The sequence below is a fragment of the Myotis brandtii genome, unplaced genomic scaffold (genome assembly GCF_000412655.1).
Source record: "Myotis brandtii unplaced genomic scaffold, ASM41265v1 scaffold410, whole genome shotgun sequence".
Taxonomy (NCBI): Eukaryota; Metazoa; Chordata; class Mammalia; order Chiroptera; family Vespertilionidae; genus Myotis; species Myotis brandtii.
The window spans coordinates 2869400-2890055 of record NW_005365764.1 but is presented as its reverse complement, the minus strand read 5'-3'; the positions used below and the strand labels follow the sequence as shown (position 1 = coordinate 2890055).

General features: G+C 50.0%; 2 protein-coding genes across 2 annotated transcripts in view; both read right to left on the bottom strand.

The window, feature by feature from the left end:
• LOC102258348 (chromosome unknown open reading frame, human C1orf158) overlaps positions 1-6575 on the bottom strand; it is a 7069-nt gene extending 494 nt beyond the window's left edge. Inside the window, exons 1-3 of the mRNA XM_014545458.1 lie at positions 6558-6575; positions 4595-4708; positions 1304-1481 (exon numbers count right to left, since the gene is read on the bottom strand). Of these exons, the coding sequence (XP_014400944.1) occupies positions 1304-1481; positions 4595-4708; positions 6558-6575 (310 nt within the window). The remainder of the gene's footprint in view (positions 1-1303; positions 1482-4594; positions 4709-6557) is intronic.
• A 10035-nt stretch (positions 6576-16610) lies between these two features.
• The window catches only part of LOC102248448 (arylacetamide deacetylase-like 3), a 12649-nt gene continuing 8603 nt past the window's right edge, over positions 16611-20656 (bottom strand). Inside the window, exons 3-4 of the mRNA XM_005873454.2 lie at positions 19766-19829; positions 16611-17584 (exon numbers count right to left, since the gene is read on the bottom strand). Of these exons, the coding sequence (XP_005873516.2) occupies positions 16810-17584; positions 19766-19829 (839 nt within the window). The 3' untranslated portion in view covers positions 16611-16809. The remainder of the gene's footprint in view (positions 17585-19765; positions 19830-20656) is intronic.

Here is a 20656-nt window from a genome sequence, read left to right as displayed (position 1 = left end):
GGTAACTACCCCACCCCAGGGGGGAAGGGAGCAGCGTGGCCTTGTGAGATGAAGAAACCCCTGCCAACGTGACAGAGCAGCCCCAGCCGGTCTGGCTCAGTGGATGGAGTCCTCAGGTTCCATTCTGATCAAGGGCACTCCTCCCCGGCCTGGGCCCTGGTCGGGGTGTGCAGGAGGCAACCAATCAATGTGTTTCTCTCACATCGATATTTCTCTGTCTCCCTCTCTCTTCCACACTCTCTCTCTCAAAAAAAAAAAAAATCAATGGAGAAATATCCTCAGGGTCCCTTTGCATCGAAGGATAGGACTGCAAAGGGGTGGATGCCAAGGGTCAGGGTAGCTTGAAGGGCAAATCAAAGCAAGGCAGTCTCCTACACAAATCCCTCCAGAGCCCTGGGACTGTGGGGAGGACAAAATCCGCACCTACTGTGGCCTGTGGGTCCCTGTGGGGTCGTTCTCTACTCCTGTCTTGCATCTTTTTCACCAGCTACTCTCACCCTGGAATGCTCTTCCCCTTAATCCCCACATGGCTCCCTCCTTCTCAACTCAGTTATCTCCTCAGGAAAGCCCATCCCTCACCATCCCACCCAGAGGAGGTCCACGGAGACCCGCCTCACTCTCTATCTTTACCCATTTTCTTTTCTTCAGAGCACCTATCCCGGCCCAAAATTATCTCATTTACTCGCTCATTTACTATCCTTTTCTCTAAAGGTGTCTTAGCTGTCTCTTGACTGGAATGTCAAGTCCCCGAGGGCAGGAGTCCCTCCCTGTTTGTCATTGCTGTGTCTCCAGATGCCACCACATTCCGGAACCCGGACTTGGTACTATTTATGAAGTGTGCCCGGCCGACATGGCTCAGTGGTTGAGCATTGACCTATGAACCAGGTGGGCATGATTCGATTCCCGGTCAGGGCACATGCCCGGGTTGTGGCTCAATCCCCAGGGGGGGCATGCAGAAGGCAGTCGATCGATGATTCCCTTTATCGATGTTTCTCTCTCCCTTCCTCTCGAAATCAATAAAAATATCTTAAAAAGAAAATCTCTCCCTTCCTCTCTGAAATCAATAAAAATATCTTAAAAAGAAAAAGAAAAAGAAAAAGAAGAAGGGGAGAAGGCAGGTGGCAGGCCTGGGGGCAAATAGGACTCTCTCCCCGCCCCCGCCCCCCATCATCTCCTTCTAATGCTCTCCTAGGGTCAGGGTCCCCCACGAGGTCCTTCTGCGTGAGCTGAGCACACTCAGTCCTGGGCAGGTGCGGACCCCTTACAGCCCAACATAGGGGAAGATCCCGAATTATACAAATACCGAGAAGGGGGAAGTCGTTTCTCTCTGGAAGCCACAGCAGTTTATGACTATTCCAGGTGCGGTGCGAGGGCAGGTCCGGGTTATAATTGTGCCTGTTGTAATGGTCGTCGTAGGAGCTGATCAGGTAGCGGTGCGAGGGCTCCTGGTGGTGGGTGATCAGGTGTTTGTACGGGAGCCCCTGGAAGGACAGACACGACGGGCATGTGACTGAGGGAGCAAGGCCTCACCTGGCCGTGGACGGAGGCAGAGTCGCCGGCCTTGGAGGTCCGTGGAGCTGCCGGCCAAGGGGCCTCCTCGGGCGCCGGCAAGCCTGGGCTCTCGGGGCCACCGAACAGGAAACACACTTGTCTGTCCTGACCCGATACAGCTCACCTTCCAGCACCAGTCTCAGCTCAGCTGCCGTGGGTTCCCGTCGGAGTGGTCCCCAGCCTCTGCCAAGTCCGTGAGCTCTGGGGACACGTTCGTGTGAAAGTCAGGACGCCCCCCGACTGGGAAGAGCCAGCGCCACCTCGCTGCCTGCCCCTGGGATCTGAAGTCAGACCCTGTTTGTCTCATCCACCGACTGCCTGTTTCCAAAGAAGATGCGGACCGCGGGCCTGACGCATGCACCTTGTATTTCATCAGTTACTATGGGGACAGTCAGAGACGCCCCAGACCTGCTTTCTCCTGCCCAGGGTTTATGGCGACCTCGGCTGGACACCTGAGGAGGGGTTTCTCTGCTGGGGAGTGATTGACGGGGAGAAGAAAGCCGTGTTCTCCTTGCCCTGGGACGTTTGCCTGAATCAGTGCTTTTCTTAAGGAAATCCTCTTGGCCTGGATGGGGGTGCTGGGGGGCTGGGCTGATTTACGGGGGAGGATAATGTTGATTACCATGCCCGTCCTCTTGTCTGGAGCAGACAGGGAGGCCTGTGTCGGCCCTGGTCTGGAAATGCTGGCTGCACCCAATATTTCAAGTGGTGGTTCCATAAATAAGTCAGATCACAATGCCAGAGGGAGGCAGGGGGATGGGCACAGGCGGGGAGCAGGGGTTCCCAAGGTCTCCCTCGCCAGGCGCCCAGAGTGTTCCCAACACCAGGGAAGGCCATTTAAAGAGTTTCCCATCAGCGAGGGAAAGAAAGGAGAGAGCCCGCACTGCGTCCCTCCCCTCTCCTCCCCCCCTCCCCCACCCAGAATTTTCGTGCTGTTCCTCTTGGTTTGGGGCTCGGCCCTGCTGTCTTGATTATGTTCCCAGGACTTTTGTCTTCATCAGGTAGGGTAGGTAAGGTGACAGAGAGACAACTGCCTTTGAAAGAAGAGCTTACAGGCCCCAAAAGGAGGGGGCACCATGACACAGGGCCTCCCAGCAAAGCAGCAAGATCGGTCAGAGGCAGAAGAGGGAGTATGGACAGAGAGTGAGCCAGGCAGGGTAGGCAAGTTTCAGAAGTTTAGGATTGCATAGGTTTTTTGTTTGTTTGTTTAGGATTGCAGAGTTTGAATCATTTCAGACTGCTCTGGGCTCCGGGAGTGCCTCTGGTTGGGGGCACCTGTCCTTGGAGTGATTTAAGGTAGGGGATACTGTCTTGGAGAGCGAGTTTAGATAAAGGGGGGGGGGGGTGGGCTCTGGAGTGTTGGTTTGCATCTGAAAGGCATGATGAGAGCCAGCTGTTCACTGTCTCTAGGAATTAGCCAGCCCTGGGAGGGCAGCTCTCTGGGATTAGCAAGGCCCTATGGTAGCAAATCATCCTCAAATAGAAAAAATGAAAAATGGGATTTATACCCCTGCCTGGGAGGGAAGCACAAGAAGGGGGTCCTCGCTGGTAACCTCGTAACCTCATCTGCCCATCGGCAACTTGCAGTGCCATGAGCATTTGCCTAAGAAGGGAGAAGAGGTGGGAAGGGAGATGGAAAGGGTCCTGGGGGAGGAGGTGGTGCCGAACGAAGCAGAAAGAAGAGCTGATGTGTGGAAGCAGCCACGTGAACAGGCCATTTCAGAGTCTGTAGGAACGCGTGTCCGCTCTATTTAGTGTGTGTGTTGGGGGAGGGGGACTTGTCTTAATTTTAACAACTGCGTGTCTGTGTGGTTAGCCCTTCGTCAGGGTTTGTAATGGGTCCAAGGTCTTTAAGAAAGGGCACGGCGTGGGCCCCGTGTACACTGGTGGCTGGGGACTGGGAGCCCCCGGTGGTGGGTTCTGATTTTTGCCTCCTTGTATTGAGATGCAGTTGTGTGTCCTCGGTGCACACTAACGGTAAAGGGGGCAGCCCGGAGCAGCAGTGTGGTCTGAGGGTGTCAGCACAGTCCAGGGGTTGCCAGACCGATCCAGGGGTGCCAGCCCAGTCCAGGGGTTGCCAGCCTGGTCTAGGGGTGCCAGCCTGGTCCAGGGGTACCAGCCCAGTTCAGGGGTTGCCAACCCGATCCAGAGTGCCAGCCCAGTCCGGGGGTCGTCAGCACAGAGCGGAGACTGTGGTGCCGTTCATGCGGACACAGATCCCCAAAGGCAGAAGACAACTCCAGCCAGTGATGAAGGGCACTCTCAGGACACTCCTGCTTCTCTCTCAGAGCAGCCCCCTATGTGGTCCCTTGCCAACAGACAAGACACTCGCCACCCCTGGCACCTTTTATGGGAAAAGGAGGGTGCTGAGCTCAACAATCTCTTCCAGCTTCAAAATGCACCCCATCTGACAGCTGTCCACCCCTCGTTCTGTGCCTTCTGCCTTGCCCGGCATTCAGGCAGGTGTAGGGTCAGGGAGGGGTGATGGGAAGGGGGTGACCTGAGGGCACAGTTCTCTGCTCCCCACTCCGCAGGCCTGGAACACGACATACCACAGACACCCAGTGACTGAGGGGTGCTGAAGGGTCATTGACTTTTCTGGTCATTGACTTTTTACACAAAAGAACAGGAAGCTGGAGCTGAGGTGACACAAAACACTGTCATCTACACATCACCTCCACTTGGTTTTGGAGTACCTTATGTGATTCCTCCCTATAGTCACCTCACTATAGTCACCTGAACTCAATATTAACCATGCCGGCCTGTTTGCTCCATCCTTTGCCCGTGTCCTGTTGGAGAAGCGGGGAGGAATGGGGAAATGGTCCAGGGAAGTGCTGGGATCCAAGGTGGGGATGCTACCAGCTCCAGGTCGGACGGATCTCTGCTCCTCAGAACATAAAGGTGAGTGCCCTCGGCAGCCGCAGGGCTGGGGAGGGTCCTGATGAGCCTACTCCTCTGTTCCCAAGAGGGAACCGGGCTGGCGGGGTCTTCTGAGCCTTGGGGAGGGGCCCAGCCTGAACATGGAGCCCCCACCCCCTCTTACCTCGATTCTCCTCTTCCCATACCACCTGGAGATCTGGTCCGGTCTGTGGCCGGGGAAAGGGATGTACTGTTTCTTGTAGGAGCTCTGGGGGGTCTTGTCAGTGTCTCTGATGAACTGGAAAAGATCAAATATTCAAGATAACTTCTGCTGCGACCCCTCAGCTCCTGGGCCAAGGGATGCTGGGCAGAGAAAGGGTACATTAGGACTCCAGGGCATCCTGCATAACCCAGGCTTTTGTCCACATCCTTCCAGGATTGGGAAAGGAGTGTGCACCCCACCGCTCAGGACCCCCAGGGGAAGCTGGTATTGGTGTCACCCAACCCTTCTCATGGTCGGCATCTGTTCCCTCTCTCATCTCCTCTCTCCCTGATGCTCTCTCTGCTTGCCTCCTCCCTTTCTTTTTCTTCTTTGTTCTCAGTCTTTCCAACCCACTCTTTTCTCCCTTGCTATATTATGTTCTTTAAAAAAAATTTTTTTTCTTGATTTCAGAGAGGAAGGAAGAGGGAGAGAGGGACAGAAGCATCAACGATGAGAGGGACTTATCGATGGGTTGCCTCCTGCATGCCCCACACTGGGGACCGAGCCCACAACCTGGGCATGTGCCCTGACCTGGAATCGAACCGTGACCTCCTAGTTCATGGGTCGACGCTCAACCACTGAGCCACGCTGGCCGGGCTATTATTTTTTCTAGTTTATATTTTTTAAAAATTCATTGTGGTAAAATATACATAATGAAATTTACCATTTTAACCATTTTTAAGTGTACACTTCAGTGGCATTAAGTACATTCACATTATTGTGCAACTACCGGCCCACCATCCATTTCCAGAACTTTTTCATCATCTCAAACTGAAACTCTGTCCCCATCCAACAACTCCCTCCCCCGCTCCCCCTAGTCCCTGGCACCCACCATTCTTCTACTTTCCATCTCTATGGATTTGATTACTCAAGGTACCTAATGTAAGTGCAGTCATACAGTATTTGACCTCTGTGGCTGGCTTCTTTCACTTAGCATAGTGGCTCACAGTCCTGATGGCCAAGAATGAAGATACTCAACTTTAAATCGGCCAATTCAGGCCAAGTACCATCTGTTGTAATGGCCTTTAAAGTACATGGAAACACCATGAGCCCATTTGTTCCGTTTTGAAAGTAAAAATTGAAATGCAGCCTTAGCCGGTTTGGCTCCGTGGATAGAGCGTGAGCTTAAGGACCAAACGGTTCTGGGTTCAATTCCGATCGTGGGCACATGCCCGGGTTGCAGGCTCTGTCCCCAGTTGGGGGAGTGTAGCAGGCAGCCGATCAATGATTCTTTCTCATCGTTGGTGTTTCTATCTCTCTCTCCCTCTCTCTTCCTCTCTGAAATCAATAAAAATATATTTAGTGCCTATGGTTTCTTCTAGGTTTTAAAAAGAACTGAAATGCACAGGCAGGGCAAGGTTGTGGAACAGGTGCCAGAGAACAGCAGCTCATCCCAGACATCACTGCAGGGACGTCCCGCCTGCCTCGGCAGGTACCACGTTCTGGTAAGGGCCAGGCCAGGGAGAGCAGAGATTCTTCAAATCAAGGTGCAGAGGAATTAGGAACGGGAAACATCAGATGCCTAGAAACACTCCACTGAGAAGACTTCTGTGAAGCACAACTATGTTGACACATCTGCTATGGTACTTTCAAGATGGGAGGGGGGGGTGGACCTTGATGATGGCTTGACTGTAACTCCCCGATGGAGCACACACAGACACGCTCAGGCCCTATTCTTAAGAGGCAACCATCTATGGCCCTTAATTTGAATGTAGTAATGACTGCACTCCTACCTCTCCCTGCCAGGCCTCTCCTCTGAGCCCTCTGTCCGCCCTCTCTCTTTCCTTACCTTCCTCCTCTCTTCCACCCAGTTTCCGGTGAGCACTCTGGTTGAATACTTGCTCTCGACCTTCCAGCTTGGAGTATATAATGACTGTGAACTTACTGCATTCGAAAACTGCATGGTAAGGATTCACCCCAGGTTTCTTTGACTTGACACCGTCTTAGGTTTTGGGAGCGGGGATATTATGAAGTTGCTGAGTTTGGGGTGCCTTTTTTTTTTCTTCTCTGACACCCTTCTGAGTGAGTTGTAGATGACAGCCTGCCAACCTCACAGAATAAAAGGGCATTGAGAGTCTACTTTCAGCTTCCAGGAAGAGGTCACTTGATCTTGGATTCCGTATTGTTGACTGTCACCATGGTGATAGACTGAGTATAAATACTCTCCTGGCCCAGCCAGTGTGGCTCAGGGCTTGAGCATCGACCCATAAACCACAAGGTTGCTGGTTCGATTCCAGGTCAGTGCACAAGCCCGGGTGGTGGGCTTGATCCCTAGTAGGGGGCGTGCAAGAGGCAGCCGATCCTTGATCCTCTCTCATCATTGATGTTTCTATCTCTCTCTCCCTCTCTCTTCCTCTCTGATATCAATAAAAATCTATTTTTTAAATAAAAAGGACAAATAAGATCTTAGTATGGATGGTAGACACACAATACAATATACAGATGATGTAGCATAGAATTGTACACTTGAGATATATATAATCTTATTAACAAACTAGAGGCCCGGTGCACAAATTCGTGCACGGATGGGGTCCCCTGGCCTGGCTGGCGATCGGGGTCAATTGGGGCCAGCCGGGTGGGAGGCAGGGGATGGGGAGGACCGCGGGAGGTTGGCTGTGGGAGTGCACTGACCACCAAGGGGCAGCTCCTGCATTGAGCATCTACCCTCTGGTGGTCAATGTGCATCATAGTGACCGGTTGACCGGTCATTCAGTCAATTGGTTGTAACGGTCACTTAGGCTTATATATATATAGATGTCACCCCAGTAAATTTAATTTTTTAAAAAATGGAAAAATGTCAATGGCTATTCCATTATATCATCATTGGAAATATAATACTACATAAATATTAATATTTATTTATAATCCCTTAAATTAAATTGGTATGTCCCTTGAGTAATAAATAATTATTAAGAAAGCAGTTTTGCCCTAACCAGTTTGGCTCAGTGGATAGAGCGTGAGCCTGCAGACTCAAGGGTCCCAGATTCGATTCCGGTCAAGGGCATGTACCTTGGTTGCAGGCACATCCCCACCTTGGTTGCGGGCACATCCCCGGTGGGGGGTGTGCAGGAGGCAGCTGAATGATGTTTCTTTCTCATTGATGTGTCTAACTCTCTATCCCTCTCCCTTCCTCTCTGTAAAAAATCAATAAAATATTTTTTTTTAAAAAAAAAAAAGAAAGAAAGCAGTTTTGACCTCGCAGTTTCCCTGAAGGAGGTTTGGGGATCTCCAGGAAATTTTCCATCACTATATGTCAAATATTGCTTCTTCCTCCTTCCTCCTTTCTTTCTTTCTGGGACAGCAGTTACATCTTTGCTGTGGCTTCTCACTGAATCCTCGTGACTCCTGCCCACATCTTCTGCATTTTCTATTCTTTTGTCTCTCTGCTTGATTCTGAATCATCCCTTCTGACCTATATTCCAGTTACCTATCCTCTCTCAAGTGTGTCTAAGGTGACTAAACCCATCCTTGAATGTTTCATTTGATTTGTTGCATTTTTTAATTCTAAAATGTCTGTGTGATTTGTATATATGATATATACACACATATATTATGTTACTTTTCATAGTTTCATATTTTTATTTTTTTAGCCTTCTGAATTTTCAGATTACCTATCACATTTTGCCTTCCAGATTTTCAAATGTATGGAATTATAAACCTGCAGGTTAATAGATTATATTTACAAATATAGCCTATAGATTTTATCTCCTTGGACATAGTGAACACAGCTATTTTACAGTCTGTGGTTTTTCTTTTCCCCCCCTTTCTTTTTTTTTTTTTTTTAACTGTTGTTTCTGTGAGTTTTGACTGCTAACACTTCTCACATGCCCGGTATCTGAAAAATTATTTGCAAAAATAATGGGAGGTCTAGGATGATATTATCTTTCTCCAGAGATGACTGCCATTTGTTTTTTCGGTCACCCATGGGCATTAGAAACAGGATCACTTTAAGCCAGTCTAGGGGCAGGCATGTCGGTCATGGCATGCTCACAACTCCGTGTGCTCAGTGCTGGGCTCGAGGAGCTACAGGGTGCCCTGAAGACTCGCAGCGGGATTGCACCCTCTGGGGGAGGGCGGCTCTCCAGAGCAGGTAGTGCCTACAATGAGACCTGGGAGGTGAATGAAGCATTGACTTCTTCTCTCTGGTCTCCTGTGGCCTGGAAACACTTGTTGGAGATGGCCAACCAGCTTGGGGTTGTTGCACAAGGAACCCAATGGTGGTGGGCGGTGCACTTGGAACTCAGACACACTTGGCTTCAACTTCCAGTTGCACCTCTCACCCAGGCCCTTGGCCAAGTCAACTGTGGTTTCCTAATCTACAAATTGGGAGTAAGCACCTCATATGTCCTTCGTCAGGTTATGAGAATTCAGTGACCGATCAAGCATTTGCAAAATGCCTGTCACATCTATGGGGTCAATAAATGTTCCATCCTCTCTTCCCCACGTGCCTGAACCAAGTTTATTTTAGTAACAAAATCCATTCCTTCCTCTATATTAGAGGAATATATTTGGGACATTGGGGCAGCAATATCCCAAAAGGGGGTAATTCTAGATTCTTTTTGAATAGAGGGTTCCCGGACACAAAAGCAATTTGTTATCCTCACCAGATACTCAAGGCTCAAGATTTAATAAAACACCCCCCATGCACTTGATAAGATTATCCCCATTTCGAGGAAAGAAAACTGAGGGTCTGGAGATGAAGTAAACTTTGGGCCTCCAGTTGGCTCTAGACCACAAGTCCTTCATCCCTCTGCCTCCTGGGGGGGAGCCTTGTGACACAGCAGCAAACCCAGAATGTGTTTTTTCAACTTAAAATTCATCTGTCCTTCCGTGAAATTGTTTCATAGTGATGGAGATGGACCCTTGAAGGGTTTTGCCTATGACGAAATAATGCTTTGAAACTGAACCCCAGGCACTTCCTTATCATATTCAACCTTGTCTTACAATTTGCAAGACACCCAGCGGCAATGTTAGGATAGTGATGGGCTGGCCAGGGAACAGAGCAGGCCCTGGCCACCTTGGGGAAGGAGGAGCCACTTTTGTTAGATGGAGACAAGGATGTTAGAGGCAACAACCCAGTAAGACTGCAGCCTGATCTGACTCCTTCACTGATTCTTGCAGAGTTTCATTTGAGCTAAGGAACTTCCCTTCTAAAATACAGACAAGCCGCATCAACTCGGTCCCACCCTGTCATTTGTCAAGCTAATCCATTTTCTTTCTGCTTTTGGGATTGGTGATTATGATCCAACTACTTCCCTCCCAGCTGATATCTGCTGAATAAAAGAGAATGGGATAGACATTTTGAGAGAGTTCGTCAACTTTCAAAATGTGCCCATAAACTAAATATATATATAGTGCCCAGCCACCAACCCTTCTTGGATCTATCACAGAGAATCACACGTGCAGAGGGGGGTGCAGAAATGTTCACTACAGACTTGTTTGTCTGTAAAAAACTGGAAAGAGTCCAAAATGTGTCCTCCAGATGGGAATGTCTAGGAACTGTAATGTGGCCAGACCATGGAATATTATGCAGCAGCTAAAAAGAAAGAGGCAAATAGATCTCTACTGTTTACTAGGCTAGATTTCTAAGATATATTGAGGGGGGAAACCCCAGTGGCACTACTTGTATAGAATTATTATTTTATGTACCAATGTAAGGCAGTCATCCCACAAAATAATACTCTATATATTTTCTTTGGGTATATATATACCTACGTATATACAAGCATCGAAACAGGCTTTGAAATATTGGAAGATCCTAGTATCCCCTCCCCCCAATAGGAACAGATACATGGTAATAGAGTTGCAGGAGAGTCATCAGAAAGGACTTTGCCTTATTTCTAGTATGTGAAGGCTTTATTTAAAACCTAGAGGCCCTGTGCACCGGCAGGGGCGGGGTCCCTCAGCCTGGCCTGCACCCTCTCCAATCCAGGATCCCTCTCACAATCCAGAACCACTGCCTCCTAACCGCTCACCTGCCTGCCTGCCTGATGCCCCTAACTGCTCTCCCCTCCTGGCCTGATCCCCCTAACTGCCTAACTGCTCTCCTCTCCTGGCCTGATTGCCCTAGTTGCCTAACTGCTCTCCTCTGCCAGCCTGATCCCCCTAACTGCCTATCTGCGTTCCCCTCCTGTCCTGATCCCCTTAACTACCTATCTGCTCTCCCCTCCTGGCCTGATCCCCCTAACTGCCTATCTGCTCTCCCTTCCTCTCTGTGCCCTTCAGATGCCAGCGCAGGCATGCTGAGAGCTCTCCACCGCAGCCCCACCCCCATCCTGATTGGTCATTATGGGATGGCATCCTGGCCAATTTACATATTCCTCTATTATTAGTATAGATATTTATGTAACCCTTAGGTAACTTAAAATTAACTTTTTAAAAGGTAGAATGGAAGTGGAAATATGATGCAAAGTGTGGCAGTTGTCATGTTGTCCAAAAATATCTACTGCCCTCTGTCCTGTCAATGTCAGCCTTGGCCACATGACTTGCTCTGGCCAATGAAAGGTGAGCAGGAACCATGAGCCTTACTTCTGAGCAGAAGCTTTGGGATCTACCAGGTTCTTTTTCCCTCTGCCATGAGACCAGAGATGTTTCAAATAGAGGCTGTTCCATCAACCTGGATCTCAGAACAGACAGACACACATGGAATAGAGCTGCTGCCGACCGGTGAGGGCTGAGTAATGAGTTAACATGAACAAGAAATAGTCTTTGGCTGTCATAAGCCACTAAAGACGGCAGGGCCATTTGTCACTGCAGCAGATCCTAACCTCTACTAGCCTATACTAGCTCAGGAACAAGAAGAGAGACCAAGCAGTCATTGGGATCAGAAAGGCAGAGAGGTCCTGGCTGGGAGTGAGGAGCACCTGAGGAGGACACTGGGGGAAGAGACTAATTTTGTCAATTTTTCAACTTTGCCCTCAGACCTTGTCTGAAATTGCCTGCTCCTGACCAAAGACAGCAATTTGGGATGCAACTCATCGTCCTTCAGCAGATGGCACGTGCTCTGGGCTACCTGGCAGATCTTTCCAGGGAAGTCCTGGGAATTTACTGAGAAAACATTCCCAGGGTGTCCGGGTTTATAGGTGTGTGGGTGTCCATCTCCCCTGAGCTGTGTTAGCTGGGCACTTACAGGTAGCAATTCCAAAGTCCTTCCCACTTAGAGAAAGCTACAGTCAGTTAACAAAAGAAACCAGATGGCAAAACACGGGACTCTGTTGACCTGACTCAGCAGCAAACACCTACTTGGACGGGAAACGACTCAAGTAAGGCCACGGTCATCATTCTGAATGATGGGAAAGAAAAGGGCTAATGGGCCATGGAGGGTTAATGGGCCATGGGGCACGGCAGATATGGGTTATTGTTAGACAGATTGGGGTTGCAATGCACAGCACCTGGCCAATCACATGGCCTTGGACAAACTAGTTAGTCAGCTGGCCTTGAGCCTGACCGGAAAGAAACAGGAAATAAGTGTTGTTATTAATGTCTCTGGGCCTCAATTTCCTCATCTGTAAAATGGGCTTCAGAATACCCACTTTGTGGAATTCATTCAGATTATGACCTGCAGAATGAGGTGGCACCAGCCCCCCCTCCCCCATACAGGGTTGCAGGTAGCTCCCTCAGCATCCAAGTTTCCACTTTGAGGAAGCGCAAATCCCAGGGTCATTTTGACTGAAGGTGCAGTTTCAATACTCACGCAAAGGAGGTGCCCTAACCGGTTTGGCTCAGTGGATAGAGCGTTGGCCTGCGGACTGAAAGGTCCCAGGTTCAATTCCGGTCAAGGGCATGTACCTTGGTTGCGGGCACATCCCCAGTAGGAGATGTGTAGGAGGCAGCTGATCGATGTTTCTCTCTCATCAATGTTTCTAACTCTCTATCCCTCTCCCTTCCTCTCTGTAAAAAATCAGTCAAATATTTAAAAAAAAATTTTAAAAAAGGAGGCGAAGTCACAAGACTTATTATTTGCAGATCCCCGAAACAGGGGGTAGGAGTGCAATGAGCCAGGGGAGGGGCAGTCCTCCACCCCAGGTCATAAGCGAGCAGGAGACAAGAGCAGGGCTGCAAGCACTTATCAGGTGGTTGGGGTGGAGGTCCATCTAATAGTGCTTTCGGTCCCTAAAGTATAGCCCACTCACCTCCACTGTTGAACAATCCTCCCGTGGCTCATCCCCCTCCTCAGCACCCCGCAGCGGAAGAGCCAACCACCCAACTCTCCAGAAGATCAGCTCATGTCTCTCCACCTGCCTCCAGAGGCAACAGTGAAATAACAAAGACCACACTCCAGGAGGGAAGCCAACCAGACTCAACTCAGAGGTCTTCTCAAAAGGGACCATGCTTCTCAGATTCCAGTGCTCCCCAACAGCTGAATGGCCACCAAACAATGTTCTTTTTTTTTTTTTAAATATATTTTATTGATTTTTTACAGAAAGGAAGGGAGAGAGATAGAGAGTTAGAAACATCGATGAGCGAGAAACATCGATCAGCTGCCTCCTGCACATCTCCCACTGGGGATGTGCCCACAACCCAGGTACATGCCCTTGACCGGAATCGAACCCGAGACCCCTCAGTCCGCAGGCCGACGCTCTATCCACTGAGCCAAACCGGTTTCGGCAACAATGTTCTTTCAATGAGGGGTTTCTAGTTCTCCATAAAAGCCACCTGCGGGTCTGCCTGCTGTGAATAGATCGAGAAGCCACCCAATGGCTTCTTCTCTGTCCCATGTTTCAGCACCAACATTCAACTGAAAGCCAGTTAAAGGAATGCATGGGGGGTTTTGTAAACTTGGGTCTTGGTCTGTAAAAACCACTGGCCAACCAGGAATAGAGTCTCCTGAAGACCAGACAGGGTCAGCATGGGACCCTGGGTCATCCTTTTTTATTACTTTTTTAAAATATATTTTTTATTGATTTCAGAGAGGAAAGGAGAAGGGGAGAGAAATAGAAACATCAATGATGAGAGAGAATCACTGATGGGCTGCCTCCTGCATGCCCCTGTGTGCGGATCGAGCCTGCAACCTAGGCATGTGCCCTGACCAGGAATCGAACCGTGACCGCTTGGCTCACAGATCCACGCTCAACTACTGAGCCATGCCAGCCAGACCATTTTTTAAGAAATATTTTTTCTATTGATTTCAGAGAGGAAGGGAGAGGGAGAGATAGAAACATCAATGATGAGAGGAAAAGCATTGATCAGCTGCCTTCTGCACGACCCCCACACCCCACTGGGGATCAAGCCCACAACCTAGGCATGTGCCCTGACAGGGAATCCAACCATGACCTCCTGATTCATAGGCTGATGCTCAACCACTGGGTCACAATGGCCGGTTATGAGTCATCCATTTAGAGGAATTTCTATTTCTAAGGGGCAGGTGGTCAGCTTGCCCGTGGTTCTTGTCCTCTCTTGCCACTTGCATGTACCTTGATTCAGGATTCAATTTAGCTTCTGCAGCAGGGTGAGTGTTGACATCCACCCAGTAGAGTAAGTGTTGATGTGAGGGAAGTAGTCTCTCCCTCCCCTGTGCTCAGTTCAAGCACCAGGTGGAGTTGCCTCCACCCTCCTCTCCAAGGGTGGCATGGGACTTGTGTCTGGTGAGTCAGAGCAGTCCATTCCCTTGGTTGTGGCAACTGGACACAGCATGCCGAAAGCCCATACAGCCATCCAGTTATAATGCGATCTCTGCTGGGACTGCTGAGAATGAGGCAAATCCTATATAATGACCCTGGGAGAATAGAAGTATGGAGCTGCTCGGGGCCACCATGAGAAGTGAAGGTAAAATAAACAGAGAAAATCATTGACTAGAGGAAAGAAGAAAAGGTCGCTGGTGACATTGTTTGAGTTCCTGCATCAAACCAATCCGGCCATTGTGACCCAGTGGTTGAGCATTTATCCCTGGGGCCAATAGAGAAGTGAAGGTAAAATAAACAGGGAAAATCATTGACTAGAGGAAAGAAGAAAAGGTCGCTGGTGACATTGTTTGAGTTCCTGCATCAAACCAATCCTAATTTATCCCTGGGGCCAATGCATTGTCTCTGATTTAGGTCAGTTTGAGTTGGTTCTGTGTCTTGCAACAGAAATAGTCCTTGCTACACATTTTCAGTACCTTTGGCCCTTCCTCAATTTCTCACTGTAGGTAAGATTGAGTTTGGTCAGACTCGGTCTTCATGGGTCTCTGACTCAGGACCCAGACCTTTTCAACTGCTCTCTTCTCTTTTTTGTTTTGTTTTTGTCTCTGATTTAGGTCAGTTTGAGTTGGTTCTGTGTCTTGCAACAGAAATAGTCCTTGCTACACATTTTCAGTACCTTTGGCCCTTCCTCAATTTCTCACTGTAGGTAAGATTGAGTTTGGTCAGACTCGGTCTTCATGGGTCTCTGACTCAGGACCCAGACCTTTTCAACTGCTCTCTTCTCTTTTTTTGTTTTGTTTTGTTTTTTGAAAAAAAATATTTTTATTGATTTCAGAGAGAAGGGGAGGAGAGAGAGATAGAAACATCGATGATGAGAAGGAGTCATTGATCAGCTGCCTCCTGCACACCTCCCACTAGGGATTGAGCCAGGCAACCCCGGGCATATGCCCTTGACTGGAATCGAACCCAGGACCCTTCAGTCCACAGGTGGATGCTCTATCCACTGAGCCAAACCAGCCAGGGCCCAAATGCTCTCTTCTGACACTTTGACACCAAGAGCTCCAGAGCTCCCCTAATCAGTGGCTCTGAGCTGTCATCTGTCGCTAGCTGCCAACCACCATGGAAAACCTACCCACTCCGCCCTAACTCTTCCAGCCCAGGCAATTGAGACTCTGAACTCAGAGACAGGGGAACCGCAAGAAACATGTCACCCTGTACCCAGAGGAGGAGAGTGGAACCAGTTTCTCTTCCTCCACCTGCAAGTCTAGGCCATCAGAGCCCCACCCTCTCAGCCAGATTGGGAAAAGCCCATGAGATTGCACATGATGCCCTGGGTGTTTCCACGGCCAGCCAAGTGGTCACTCCTGTTACCCACAGTCTGGATCAGCCTGGGCAGTCTGAACCCTGCCTCAGGGAGGCTGTGGGCAACCCTTACATCAGTGGTTCTCAACCTTCTGGCCCTTTCAATACAGTTCCTCATGTTGTGACCCAACCATAAAATTATTTTCGTTGCTACTTCATAACTGTAATGTTGCTACTGTTATGAATCGTCATGTCAATATCTGATATGCAGGATGGTCTTAGGCGACCCCTGTGAAAGGGTCGTTCGACCGCCAAAGGGGTCGCGACCCACAGGTTGAGAACCGCTGCCTTACATGCTCATTCACTCTCGCAAAAGGCCACTACAGACCATTTTTTCCCAACGATGCACACAGACAAAGACCCCCACCCTCCCCGCCAAACCTGTCACATCTACTGCTCTCCCTTCAGACATCAGAAACATGCATCTCTGATTCTAGAACCTGGAGCAAGAAGAAGATGGTGCCCTAGCCAGTTTGACTCAGTGGTTAGAGCGTCAGCCCACGGACTGAAGGGTCTCAGGTTCGATTCTAGTCAAGGGCACGTACCTTGGTTGCAGGCTTGATCCCCAGCCTGGTCAGGGCATGTGTGGGAGGTAACCAATTGATGTGTCTCTCTCACATTGATGTTTCTGTTTCTTCCCCTCCCTTCCACTCTCTCTAAAAATCAATGGTGGTGGGGGGGGGAGAGGAATATATCCTTGAGTGAAGGTTAACAAAAAAATAAAATAAAATAAGACAAAAATATACTTGGTGTGATTAAAAATATATATATTTGTTTTTAAATATTTTCATTGATTTCAGAGAGAAGGAGGGAGAGGGAGAGAGAGATAGAAACATCAGTGATGAGAGAGAATCATTGATCAGCTTGCCTCCTGCACGCCCCACACTGGGGATTTAGCCCACAACCTGGGCATATGCCTTGACCGGGAATCAAACCATGACCTTCTGGTTCATAGATCAAAGCTCAATTGGCCGGGCTGTGTTTTTTGTTGTTTTGTGTTTTTTTGTTTGTTTGTTTGTTTAAAGAAGAAGATAGCAATCTCAATATTCTCCCCTAGCCCCACTCAGCATCACCTCCATCAGCAACAGAGAGGTCCATAAGGAACTGGATGATGGCGGAACCTACACTCATAGCTCCCGGGGGAGGGAAAGATGCTCACAGCCCCTTTATAAACTGGACCATGACCCTCAGAATCCTCGTGGCGCAGGGGACTTGAAGGCAGCCCATGCCGAGGGTGTTCAGCGCCCCGTGGAAACCATCCTCCATGTGGTGCCAAGTCACTGGGACGCCCAGGCCCTCCAGTCTCTTCTTGTACAGCAGTGAATTGTCCCGGAGAATGTCATACTCACAGCTCACGATGCAGGCTTCCGGGAACCGAGACACTACTTCGTCTTCTGCAAGCATGGGCGAGTTCAGCAAATCCAGGAGGAGGTCTGTCTCCAGGTAGGCAGCCTCATTCAGGGGCGCACGGGCCACCTGGCGGTAGCCTCTCTTCTTAAACCTCTCCGGGATGTTTTCGGGGTCCAACCACTTCCTGTACTTTTCCCAGACTTGGGCAGGCATATGGGCGCCTTTCAGGATCTCGTTTTTCCACTGGGGGCTCACGTCCAGGTAATAAGACATACAGAGGAAGGCAAAATCCAGAGTGATCAGTGGGACATTCTTATTCTGCTGGAAGGAAGGCAGCTGGTAATCCAGGACTTGGAGAGTGGGGTAGATCAGAAGCTGGGCCCGGATCTTGGGCAGATCCGAACGATCCATAAATTTTTGACAAGCTGCCGCGGCCACTCCCCCTCCCGCGCTGTCACCGCAGACCACAACCCGGGCTGGATCCACCCCATACATGTCAAGGGACTTCAGGAAGTGGGTGGCGGCCACGAAGCAGTCTCTTATTGGCACCGGGAACCTGTGCTGGGGCGCCAGGCGGTATCTAGAAGGGAATCAAGGAACATGGTTTACACTCATCACCCCAGTAGAGCCCCAAACACCTGTGCCTAGCATCCTGGGCTTCAAGTTCTTCCATTAACTCCTCCTTCTAAGATCTGAGCAGTTAAAGTTAAGGTCTGGGGCTTAAATGAGCTCAGAGACAGAAAGTCCTCAGTGCCCAGCACAGGGGCTCTGTAAGCGGCAGCTGCTAGTCCCACTGTCTCCAGGTCAAGTTAGGGGACACGTTGTGACCTCAAGAGCCCTGCCATCCACCAATTGGTCCACAGCTTAGCTATCACCACCAGGAGCCCCCTCCCTCAGAACCTACCTGCTGGGGCTGCCCCGGCTCACACCTGTTCCCTGGTTTTTGGATTTCTCTTACGAGCAGCTGGCCTGGGTTTAGATTGTAAATAAGGCTGCCATGCTCACAGGTCTTTGTGGCCTCACCTCTTGAAGACTGACCAGTGGTTCTCAACCTTGGCTGCACATTAGAATCACCTGGGAATCTTTTTAAAATCCTGATTTCTGGGCCTCATCCTCCGGAAATTCTGTTTCTTTGTTATGGGGTGGGGCCACAACATTAGTCACAAAGAAACAATTTCCGGAGGATGAGGCCCAGAAATGAGGATTTTAAAAAGATTTCCAGGTGATTCTAATGTGCAGCCAAGGTTGAGAACCACTGACTTAGATACTACCAATTGCCAGCAGATAACATACTAGTATGCACCTCCTTCAGATCAACTACCCCAACTCCAGCCCCTGGCTTCACCCAGGGGCAGCTGTCACGGGGGTTCGCCAGCCTGGCATTTTTCAAGAGATTCCAGAAATCTGAGTTTGGAGAGAAATTTCACTCTTCCAAATGCTGGCCTCTCACTTCGGAAACGCTTTACGGGATCCACAAAGCTTCTGCCAGCCTTGTCCATTCTGATGCCCCTCTTCTGAGCTGCCTGGGACGGCAATGCTTTCACTCCTAAACCCACAAAATATCACGTGCGGGCGCGCATGTACAGTGCGATTGAAACTTCATGGCCCATGTGCAGAAGTCGGTATTTTGTGGAAGAGCCACACTCAAGGGGCCAAAGAGCCGCACGCGGCTCGCGAGCCACAGTTTGCCGACCACTGGGTAGCACAACCAGAGCAGTACGCCATGTAAGGGCCAACAATTGGATCCAGATTTCCATTCCCCCCGAAGAAACAGTTTTGGAGCCAAGAACTGTAAGGTGACGTGCTATCCGGGTCTCTCTCCCTCAGCTGGGACTGACATCTATTTTTTCACTCTACTCAGCTAGCTGTGCCACAGGAAAGCCAGGAAATGGAGCCCCACCAAGATGTTGGCAATTGGTATTTCTTCCTGGGGCGTGCATTTCAACAAAACTGCAGGAGAAGCACAATCAGAGGCACCTCCCAGCCCCAGTGGGACCCTGTGTTAGGCAGGAGGACAAGGCCACACCACGACAGTGACCACTCCTCATGTATGTCCAGTTTGCCTGACATGGAGGCCCAGGGAGGGGGGCTTCCCAGGGAGGGGGGCTTCCCAGGGAGGGGGTCCGCCCAGGTCTCTCCTGCCCCATGTTCATGGAGGCCCAGGGAGGGGGGCTTCCCAGGGAGGGGGTCTGCCCAGGTCTCTCCTGCCCCATGTCCACCAAGCCCTCTTCACCGCCTTTTCAGGTTGGGTGGGTGACTCTCCAAAATCAGTTAGGAGAGAGAGTGGCTTTTTAATTTTTCTCCCTTCCTTTGATGGATCTCGCCAGGGTGGACCGCTCTCTGGAGAGCACTTGGAAATGATGTGATGGTGCTTGTGGTTGCCCTGGTGATGGCGCAGAGCACGGTGGGCATTTAGTGGAGAGACGTGCCGGGCTGTTCTGCTCAACCAAGAGCATTCCACCCGAAAGTGCTGCACTGTGAAGCTCCGCAGCTGACCTGCTTAATGCAGCCCACCCCCCACCCAGCTTCCAAATGATGCCACACACAGAACACCCCATTGAAGCATACCCACGGGCTGCCCACAGGAAGGAGGGCCTGTTCTCTGCCTCTCCGTCTCTCCCTCTTCCTTCCTCTCCTCCTTGTTGATGTCCTTGCTCCTGATGTCCTTCAACTCCCTGCTATCTGAGTCCCTACCTCCCGCCCCCTCACTCCAGGTCACAGCATGGTTTCTCTGGCCCTCCCCACTTACCCCTTTACTCACCCAACTATTAAAACCACCGAGTCACTCTCCTTGCACAAACGACAGCATATTGTGTGGTAGATTTCTGGAAAATAAGAGGCTTTCTTAATTCACTAGGAAAGCTAGTGGGCTTCCATTACCCATCATCGGCAGCCCCTGCTCACTGACAACCACCACATGAATGTTCATTGACAATATCTGAGAATCTGTTAGGCCATCAGTACAGTGGTTCTGTGTGTGAACTCTGTATTCAGACCCAAGTTTGAATCTCTACATTGCCTCCTTTTCATATCTGTATTAATAAAAGGGTAATATGTTAATTAGACTGGGCCAACCAGACATCTTCTGGTCATCCGGTCCTCCTTCCAGACAAAGCCATGGTGGTGGGGCTGAGGCAAAGGCAGTTAGGGGCAATCAGGCAGGCAGGGGAGGGCAGTTAGGGGCGATCAGGCTGGCAGGCAGAGGTGGTTAGGGGCGATCAAGCAGGCAGGCAGGTGAGCGGTTAGGAGCCAGCGAGAGGGATGTCCAATGGGTCCTAGATTGGAGAGGGTGCAGGCCAGGCTGAGAGGATCCCCCCCATGCACAAATTTCATGCACTGGGCCTCTAGTCCTATATAATAAAAGAGAAACATGCAAATTAACCATCACTCAGTCACTCTGCCACTCGGCTGCACCCACCAGACAATCAGAGTGACTATGCAAATTAACCCAACAAAGATGGTGGTTAATTTGCATATGCAGGTGCCAGGGACCAATTCCAGCATGTCATAATTTCAAGAGTTTCATCAAAAGGTTGATGAGACTTGGGGACTCAACAGGGTTGAGTCACACATGTAGTCACCTGTTGGGAATGGCTAAAGGCATTTCCCCAAACCTGAATAGGAAACTGATTGTGGCTGCCAGACAGCTAAA